Genomic DNA, 10319 nt, shown 5'->3' with positions numbered 1-10319 from the left:
GTGTGTGTGTGTGTGTGTGTGTGTGTGTGTGTGTGTGTGTGTGTGTGTGTGTGTCTGTGTGCGTGCGCGCGCGCGCGCGTGTGTGTGTTCAGCCAGACACACCTGAGGAGTGTGTGTAGTTTCGGAGTGGCGCTGGGAGTCGGGGGGAAGATGTCTCTGTATTTGGAAACCAAACAGAGTCCGTACTGCAGGAAGCCGTGAAGAGAATCCCCAAGTTCCTGTTTCTGTCAACAGAAAGTGGGACCTTACACAACCCTCATCTGTGCTGAAATCTTAACTTCTAGTTTCTCCTGAGCTCTGACACCAAACACACGTCTACAAGTGATAATTCAAGCAAACTACTTATGCAAATAGTTTCTTTTTAATTTAGAAATGTTAAATCAGTCACAAATGTACGCTAAAAGTTTGAAATCTTTTCCTGTTATGCAGTCAGTGAGTCGTGCATGTATACCTGCTGGTAGGGAAGCTCCTGTTGATGCCAGTGGTACTCTATGCTGGTGAGCTGATGGAACAGCACAGACGAGTCCACCTCCAAACTCTGGTACAGTTTACTGTAAGCCACCCACTTCCTGGCAGGGGTAAGCACAATCACACTTGTTAAGAGCAGGCGTATGACAGAAACGTAGCACATTTTGTCATAGCTAAGCTCGGTGTTTGATGGGTTACTTAGAATTATTTCATAAAATTTTATGTATACAAAATGTATAGCAAAAAAAAATTCTAATTTTAAAATCTGTAATCTTAAAATAAGGATATGACCTTTTAAGAGCATCTTTCCAGGGAGAAGTTCCCCTGAAGGGAGGCAAACTAACCGTTTTTCAGAACAGGCCCGATTTAAACAGCTCAAACCAAAAAAGTCCGTTGTCTACTGCTAATGAAATGTTAGCTGGTTTTATCCCCTTTCTTTTTTAAATAGAACCAAATTTTAAAATTTCTGAACTCTCTTAATTTTTTTGCACTTTAATTGAAATCCCATTAAATTGAGTTTTCTAACAACAATTTGGTGAACACGTGAGACTAAAATATTTGGTCAAGCCTTTGAAAAGGTTTTACATTTGGAGTTGTGGAGCGTTAATATTTGGGACAAATATAAAAGGTGGCAACACGACCTGGGCTATGTTATTTAGCATTAAAAGCAAGGAAATGGCAAATTGTTTTAATATTTAATTTAAAAAAATTCACACCTGACTTTAATTCCATTTTAAATTATACACGTAAATTTGAAGTGAGAGTTTCTGATGTGAATTCAATATCAGTTTTCCATAATATTCATTCTAAATAAAAAAAAATGAGTGTGACATCATCTGAACTGTGAAAAATCATTGTTAAATTAGTGTGAATGCATAGGAAGAAAGCTGCTCTAGATATCCAAAATATTTATCGGTTCTAGGAATTACTGATTTGTGTGTATTTGGATTAAAGAGCCTCCCTGATATCTATTTTAGTTTTCATATATGGGACAAACGCAGCAGTGCAGGAAAGACATGGCGACTAAGAGATTACGACGTCCTGTTGTGGTTGCAGAGACGCAGAGAGTAATATATGTATCACATGTAAATCATGAGTACAGGTGACATCACTTCCTCCTTTTGGTTTACTTTCTCTCTCTGGTTTGCTGGATGGTCCATGAGCGAACCACACTACGGTTCGGTTGCATGCTAACCCCAGACCCGTGTTTTCAAGTAGACCAAAGTTTGCTTGTTTGGCACTGGAGGCCAGATGAACTTTCACAAATGAAGCAGACAATCTGCGGCTCCATTCATTCAAGAACAGCCACTTCTGTGGTGTGACCTGCCCTAATGAAATGTTGCTTATTCACACATGAACTCCATTTAATGTAGGGAAAAAAAGAGCATTGAAAGAAACAGCAGTCAAGTTGGCATGAGTGTATTTGCTTTCCTACAAGATCATATGATTTACCAGTTCTCAGTTTGTACAGAAATTGTGACCGAAACAAGGATCAGTTCTAATTTTTTGTGGTTAGAGGAGTGGAGACAACGTACAGTATCTATCACTCATACATTTTTTGTATTTACTCAAGCCATTTCAGGATCACAGACGAGGGCAGGAGCATAAAAAGACAGTCACGTGGACACAGGGAGTTAATGACCCAGGCAGGTAATAAATTTATCCCAATTCATCACAACTGCAGTGGTGCCCCCATGAGGAGGCACAGAGGGGGCTGTGGCCCCCATTAAAACATGCTGCCCACCTCAGAGAATCATGTTTATGTCATAGAAAGACATACATGCAAGACCCCCAAAATAAATACAAAATTAGTTAATTCATTTTAAATATTCTTTTAGATGTGCCCTCTTAAGATATTTAATGGCCTGGCCACTTCTATGAGAACGTTCTGGGAGAGCTACTGCAGGACTGATATAGAGACATGTCATAGCAGGGCGGAGATTAGTGGCTGGTCAGGTTGTGGTGAGGACGTTTTGAAATAAAATTTTTAAAAAAAACATGGTGAATTAAAAATATATTCCTTTATTATATTTTTCATTTACCAGTTTAAATAATTTTAATGTATCTACCTTATTGTTAGACAGACCTTACATCAGAGCATTAAAAAAGTCAGGTTTTTTTTTTTTTTACTTTTTTTTGGACATCTCTGATGAAGGCGTATGTCACAACAGTACATGGTCGGATCAAGTGATTGATTTGTGAAAGGCCAAAGTGGCTTCAAGAGAAGATTGTCTTTCGGCGGTCTTCGAACCCAAACCGTACGATTGCACGGCAGAAGGTGACTGCACACTTCTCAAATAAATCAAATATATCCCAATTGGTCTTGGCTGACTTTGTGAAAATTCAGTACTGGCTTCACATTTTGCCTAATCACTAAACTCTATTAGAGGAAAACACAGTGCTTACGCCAGGTCTTGCAGAAAAGGAGAGAGGTCGTTTTGCGTAGCGTAGAGTTCAAGCAGAGTCTGAGCCTCGCCACACAGTGCGCCTTTCCACGGAGCGGAGCTCTGCGCGAGAAAACATCACAACAGTGTTAAAAAAAAGGAAAGAAAACCAGAATTCAAAACAGCACAGGGAGAAAGTGTGTTGCACCTGTTGTTTTGAAATGTAAGCTTGGACAAACTGCTGCAGAATCCCACAGTAGTTGGTGTAGGCATTGCGACCGGCGCTCAGAGTCCCGTCTCTCTGCCAATGACACGAAAACACACACAGGTTTACAGTACCTGGTAAAAATAAAGTATTCATAACCTCTGAAGGGTCAGATGACAATAAAATTAGCCTAGTTTACAGTTTGCAGAATAGGTCTTTTGATAAAATGTGAAAAAGTTCATGGGATAGAAACACTTTTGCAAAAAATCTAGTCACAGTTGTGGCAAATCCTATGTGGGATAAGGTTCCAACAGCTAAGATTTGAGGGAATTTGTTTACAGCTTTGTGGATGAACTGGAGGAAGAGGTGACACTGGCCGCGATTAGGATACGTCTCCGTTCTGGGCTCCAGCTTGTACCAGTTGTCCTCAGTGCAGTGGAGATCCTAAAGTGTTATGAAAGAGTTTGGTTTTTAAGAATGAACAGACATCTACGATAAAATAAGGGAGTAAATTAAACGTTTTTATTACCTTTAGTCTTAAGACAATATTTCCCAAAAAGTCATCTGTGCCTTTCTCCTTTTTGGCTTCCTTGATCATCCTTAGCAGAGCATTGATTAGAAAACAGCAATACTCGCCTGGTATTATGGTTTTAGTCAATTAAAAACAGAAAAGTTTGATACCTTCTTAAACTATTTAAATTGGTTTTGATCTCTTCCAGTTTCTGAGTGAGAGACACCTCTTCATCCTTATCCCTGCAGCGGAAGAGCAGAAAGTGAACATGTGTGAAAGTTTAATAAAAACTAGCAAAGTGACGCTTTTTCCCCCTTGCTCTTCTTACCACATTTCAAGGTGGAAAGTGGTGCTCGTCAAATCTTCAAACTCTCTAAAGAAGAAAGAAACGATAGGTGTATAAAAAACAACACTCTCCGTAATTGATCAGAAACTTGTCACAAATTTGAACTCACAGTATGAAGGTTTGGTTCCAAATGGGGTTCAAGGTTTGCTTTTTGATATCGGTTTGGTAGATTTTCTCATGTGATACTGTGCCCTTTACAACATATTTGCTGGGTTTGGCTTTTGCGCGGCTGCTCTTTTTCTCCTCCTCCTCTTCCAGGACCATCAGGAGGCAGTAAGGGTCACTAAAACCTGACGGAAGCACATTTAAATCCTTACTTTTAAGGTGGACAACAAGTTTGCCATTTTACCTTAAAGATTTAAGTGACTTTGAATTTGAAACTTGAAGACCGCACCCCATAGCATTCCTGTTAGCTACAAATAGGAATATGACCATTTAAATATTGGGGTTAAAATTTAGCTATAACATGGTCAGCTACACATTTTGAATTCACACCATTAGGAATTAAGGCAGCACTAAGGGCAAATGGGAATCTAGCCTGGCACTAGCTAGGTGTAAATTTGCTAGCAAACTGAGCAAGGTAGTAACAGTTGGCATCAACTATTTACAAGGTAAGTGCCATGCTAATTAATTGTGATGTTACGGGACGGGTGGCAACCCTATGTATGACTTATTAAAAATATCTGCTAGAATAGTGACACTTGGAAACTCTTGGATTTATTGAGATGTTGTAGAAAATTAAGCTAAAGTATACGTTCACTGAGAAAAACATTTGAACACTAAGAAGAAAGCTTCTGACGAGGACCTAATGTTGTGCTCAAGCAGACCAGATGGTGAAGACTTCGTTTGTAAGAAGCTGGTAAATCTATAAACCTTTTGACTCTATTACCAGCTCTATAATCAGTTTAATAGAGTTTACATTTTGGGTTTGTTTGAGGCCATTTGGTCGTATAATATAAATGTCCTGATTGCACTGAAATGATTAATAGTATTTAAAATTGTTTTGTTTTAGATAATTATTAAAATCTCTCATCAGGCACACAGAACCATAAACCAGAAAAAAATAATGAAATGTTTTTTTTAATGGAAAAAAAAACAAACAAACATACAATCCAAACTCCTAAAGATTGAACTTTTGTCACACAAAGAAGAAGGAGAGTACTTCAGTACTTCAGGAAGAGGTCTCTATTCCCGACTTGACATGGGCCAGTAATGAAAATATACCAAGGTTGTAGAAAGTTTCAAGTGATACATTTTTCTGTCCTGTTCAACTGTTCCTGCAGGTTCCTGTAGGTTGAACATCTTTTAATGAGACCAGAGGAAGTGGATCTCAAATAGCAATAAAGCTGAAATTAGCAAACTAATCTGGCAAGTGTTCCTGCCTACAAAGCAGTTTGTCATTCGTCCATCCTTCCATCCATAAACTCACTTCCAGTAACTGTTTCTGTCATGAGACCATTCTAAGAGATGCAAAGATCATTGTAGAGCAGAACTCACCACTGACGTCTTTTCCTAGAATTTCTTTAGCTTCCTTCACAGTGACCATCAAGCAGTATATGGGCGGCTGTAGGGGATTTCATGTTATGTCAGATACTTAGAAACTCGGCTTCCTGCTAATGGCAAGTTAAGATATTTCATACAAAATCTATAAATAGATGCTAGGGTCTCAAACGGTTCATTGAATGGAAAACAAAAACATGGTGATTTCCTTTTCTCACCTCTGTGTTCTGTACTTTCTCCATCAGACCGTTGTGCTCCTCATCTGTCATAGTGAAAGCCTGATAAATGGAAAGGAAAGAACCATCAGTCATCAGCGAACCGTGTCCTGTGCTACGTGCTAAAGGGAGATTACCTCCTTTAGGTACTGGTGGAGCTGGCTGTCTGTGAAGACCTCCGCTGACGCTGGTTTACCCATCTTATGGGCGATGGTGTACAGCAGCTCCTTATACAGCGGCTTCAGCTACGGACAGAAGTCGAACTTAGCGACGGTTCAGGTGGGACGATACAGTCTTACTCCAGATAAAACAAAGAGACTAGAGTACCTCCATCTCCTTGTGTCGTCTGGCTTTGGCCTCCGGATTTTCATCTTCTTTTAAATCCTGAAACAACAAAAAGGGCGGTTTGCTGCCTATAGAGGCCGACGCTACTCTTAAGACATTTATACACCAAGATCTGAGAGTGTCACTCACCCTCCTGTCTCTCTGTCTCCTTGTAAATCCGAGTTTACGTGAATGGACTGGGGAAAACTGTTGAGACAAAAAAAAAAGTTTCTTTCAAACTTTTAATCCTACTCTGTAACTTCAAATTTTAATAATAAGTTTTAGGTATATTTTGTATTAGAGAGTTTGGGTTTTTTTTTAATTAGATGGTTGATTAATCAACGTTTCACATTATCACATTTCACATGTATTTACATGCCATTTAAAAATAGAAATGATAAAAATGTCACTCCACTTAAGAAGAATGGTTGTTCAATGCAGCAACACGGCTTTCTACAAGACTGTCTGTGATTGGTTGATATCAACACAGTGGCAGGTTCCACTGTCTCTCCTTTTGATGGCCAAATCTCCTCACCTATTCTGAGGGTGGCTGACAGATAACAAGGCACACCGGCAGGATCTGCTGTCTGTGACAAACAATGCTTGTAATTTGTACCCATGCTAACACTTCCCTAGCGAGGTAGCCCACTGTGAAGCACTGCTTTTCTGCTCGTTTGGATTGGTTAGCAGAAAATTCAAAGGGCTGGTCATGCTGGTCTCATCCCAACATCCCAATCTACAGGAATGAAACCATACAGGGTGCATTGCTCTGGACACAACACTCTTCTCATGTCTTAAACTAATCCAGCTACTAACTATGGATCCTCCTCCACAGCAAGGCTAAGACAGAAGAGATAACAGCATCTTCAATGCAATTTCAGATTCTTGGTAGTTTCCACTTCATCTCCAGTTATGGCTATGGTCTCCTACATTTCTCTGTATCACAAATCCAGTGTTTGGTTTTGTAGACATTGAGAAAATGGTTATGTTTACGACACATGTCCAGTTTGCACACTTCCTTTTTACCAAAGACTTCTAGAGATAGATGAACTGATTTTACATGGGGCTCTTCATAAAGCACTTGCTCTAGAGTAGGAGTGGGCAATCCCAGTCCTCAAGGGCTGGTGTCCTGCAACTTGTAGATGTCTCTCTGGTCCAGCAGACTTCAACCAAACTGATGAATTACCTCCTCAGTGCAGTCAAGTTCTCCAGAGTTATTTGACTTAGGTGTGTTGAAGCAGAGGCACATCTAAAAATTGCAGAAAACTGACCCTCGAGGATGGGGATTGTCTACCCCTACTCTAGAGCCACATTCACCCAGTCGCACTCTGACATCCATACATATGCAGAACGGTGTAAAGTTCTCAAGTGCACATCAATACGTGACAGGAGGAAGTTGGAATCAAACCCACAATCAGTTTGTAAGATATCTGCTCTACTGATTAAACCACAGTGGCCCATAACAGGGACCAGCCTCCTCAACCCTACACGGATATGATGCATTAGATGATGAATGGACGGACGGACAGATGGGTGGAACGAAACCACCAACATCTGGTACCTGTCCACCTTAATCCTTACATTGACTATAGATGTTTTTGAACCCATGAACTCTATATTTGTGTCTTTACATAACTAATACATGTTCTGACATCTGCTAAGCTGACTCATACAGTTCTGCTCAAAAGTTTACATACCCAGGCAGAGTATTGGTTTCAATAGCTACTGCTGCTTTTCAGTGCAACTTAGTGTTGAAGACCTTTATCGTCGAACAGTTGTGTTTGCTCTTTTTAAAATCGCAATGACAAGAGAAACCACCCAACTGACTCAAACCAAATATTTGCATAACCTGGTAGAAGTGGTCTGATGCATCGCATTTATAAACTATTTGATACACGAGGGGAAAATGTGGGATTCCTTTGAGTCGCAAATCGATTGACAATTTCAGACACAACTGGCAGGAAAATTGGTCTGGATGTAGGAAAAAAACAATACATATTTTTCAGCTAACACACTTAAAAAAAACAAAAAACAAACAAACAGTGGTGTAATGGATTCAAGACGCCCAATAAAAGTACAGGATTCAAACCATGAAACACCAAAGTGCATAACTGATGGTGTGGGTATGTGTTAGAACAGGAAGCACAGGAATTGTGAAAACTGATTAATGTAAGTGCAGCAAGTTATACCAGAGGAGAAATTTACAGAAGCATACCAATGATCCAAAACACTGGACCAAGCCAAGCTGTCATTGGCTACAGTAGGAAAGTCTTCTGGCCTCAGTATCATTAAATTACTCAAACATGCAGCTCATGCAAGACCACACGGGAAATTTACCAATGTCTTATCTCAGGTAAGCATGAAACACTTTCAAGCTGTCATGAAGTTAAAGGTGGAATTTATGTTATTAAGGTTTACATACTTGGTTATGTAAACCTTTGATCAGGGTCATCTGAGCAGTTCCTCTTGTCATGATGATTTAGAAAAAGCAAACACATTTGTTTGACAATAAATAGCTTCACCCAACCACTAACCAAGAGTGTCAGGCAGATTAAAAAAAGATCAAACTATCATTCATATCTGAAAAATGGCCCAAAAAGGCACTATATATAAACTTAGAGGCAAAACTGTACTTTTTCCATTTTGACAGTCGTAGTTCCTATAGATGTTTTCCGGGTTGGGATTCTTTTTAGCTAATGGCAACGGTTCTGCTTCAATTTAGTTCTTTAGCTTTCTGTGTCGATGACCTTTGACATTGTGGGTTATTCGTACATTCTTGTAATTTTATTGCAGGACAAAAGTTACTTGGTACACAGTGAAGCATTTCTTGGAAACAGACTACAGTTTTTTTTTTTTTTTACAGCATAGTTTTGTGTTTCCCTTAAAATGACAGTGTTGCCCTCAAACATCTGTTTAACTTACTCTGACCATCCACATACATAATACTGATTAAATGTCACCTGATCTTACTTACCTGCCTGTGTCTTGGTGTGCCATGTTCCTGAAAAAAAAAATAACAATCATATAAACACATATAAGGAGACTGCAAATTTTATGAAGCAGCTAAAATTAGACAAAATTGAGGTTCGCGACATTTTGTTACTAGATTTGTCCCTGCTTAAAAAAGTAATCAAGTTATTCTCGTGTTTCTAATAATGCCTCCCTCACAGAGAGGGACTTCCTCTATCGTTGATTATGAAAATGACATGAAGGCAACCGTGAGGAGGCTTAACATTCAAATCCGGGGGGAAAAAAGTAAACAACTGAACTGAACGGGAAATCTCACATTGTAAATATAGATATGCAAACACGGTTGGACGATACACACACGCCGTAGCAAAAACAGCTGTCCCAGAATGTTTTCCACAAAGCAGCAAAAGGGTCTTTTAACTCATCAAACGGATTCTCCTTCAGATGAGTTAGCAACAAAACCATGCAGAAAATTGGAAGAGACAAAAATAAGTTTTGTATTATAGTGTCTGACTTAAATATACATCTAAAAGCCCCGTGAATCATTGTCATCAGACCTTAAAATAGCCATCAGGAGACGATGACTCAGTGGTTGGACAGACGTTTTAACATCGCAAAGAGCACAGTTTTGTTTCTGCTCAGAAATATCACCTGAAAAAACATGACTGAACTCACAACCAGCAGCTGAAACCCAAAGAAAATCTTTTTTGTAACGTTATTAGAGCGCTCGATCTCTTCGATCAGCACTAATTCTCAGCGCCAACCACGTAGTTGGCAACTAATCGACTGCTGCAAAACTGAGGCACCGTGTTAAACACACATCGGCTTTGTTAAAGTGAGTTGGTGGGTTTTTGTTTTTTTGTTTCTTTTTACCTGTTCAGGTGTTTGCAGTAAATTCTCTCCTTTTCTGGTGTTCTGCTCAGTTTGACCTGCCATGGTGATGCTTCTATCTTATCATCAGGCTCCTTCCTGGTGAGCTGGTGTGCTCCGTGTGTGAGATATGGGGAAGCTGTGTGTGCGCGCTGCATTTCGATGTACTATCACACAGCAGCCGGAAGTCATCACTTCCTGTTAAGGCTGGTAACGTCAGTGACTGCTGTGACTTAGGAGTTTTTATTTTTTTTGTTTTGTTTTCTTCAACCAGCGCTCTCCTTTATCTCTAAATCGAAAACTACAGTGCTCGCTCGCTCGCTCGCTCTCCGGCGTTTGCTTGCACATAAGAAATCAGCACTTGCAGATTCCCACCAATGACCTGCTGGTAACACTTTGTTCGTATTGTAAGAGGTTCAGCTGATGAATCTCAACCACAGATGAAAAACTAGTCTCACACAAAATTACATAAAGCTAAAGGAGAAGCTGTCCATTACACCATTCGGTCAACGGGACTGTTGGAAAT

General features: G+C 39.7%; 1 protein-coding gene across 3 annotated transcripts in view; it reads right to left on the bottom strand.

The window, feature by feature from the left end:
• unc13d (unc-13 homolog D (C. elegans)) overlaps positions 1–9953 on the bottom strand; it is a 24829-nt gene extending 14876 nt beyond the window's left edge. For 2 of the 3 annotated variants that reach the window (XM_007560946.2, XM_007560937.2), the window contains exons 1-16: positions 9797–9953; positions 8928–8954; positions 6104–6160; positions 5957–6013; positions 5767–5874; positions 5633–5692; positions 5412–5478; positions 4024–4204; positions 3897–3941; positions 3739–3810; positions 3587–3656; positions 3397–3501; positions 3061–3153; positions 2875–2975; positions 452–569; positions 103–224 (exon numbers count right to left, since the gene is read on the bottom strand). In XM_007560946.2, the coding sequence (XP_007561008.1) occupies positions 103–224; positions 452–569; positions 2875–2975; positions 3061–3153; positions 3397–3501; positions 3587–3656; positions 3739–3810; positions 3897–3941; positions 4024–4204; positions 5412–5478; positions 5633–5692; positions 5767–5874; positions 5957–6013; positions 6104–6160; positions 8928–8954; positions 9797–9859 (1346 nt within the window). In that variant the 5' untranslated portion in view covers positions 9860–9953. The remainder of the gene's footprint in view (positions 1–102; positions 225–451; positions 570–2874; positions 2976–3060; positions 3154–3396; positions 3502–3586; positions 3657–3738; positions 3811–3896; positions 3942–4023; positions 4205–5411; positions 5479–5632; positions 5693–5766; positions 5875–5956; positions 6014–6103; positions 6161–8927; positions 8955–9796) is intronic. The other variant, XM_007560953.2, reaches the window with a different exon arrangement.
• Between the last annotated feature and the right edge of the window lie 366 nt (positions 9954–10319).

The sequence above is a fragment of the Poecilia formosa genome, unplaced genomic scaffold, assembly GCF_000485575.1.
Source record: "Poecilia formosa unplaced genomic scaffold, Poecilia_formosa-5.1.2 Scaffold4, whole genome shotgun sequence".
Classification (NCBI taxonomy): Eukaryota; Metazoa; Chordata; class Actinopteri; order Cyprinodontiformes; family Poeciliidae; genus Poecilia; species Poecilia formosa.
The sequence above is the reverse complement of the archived record's forward strand: the minus strand, read 5'-3'. Positions and strand labels throughout refer to the sequence as shown.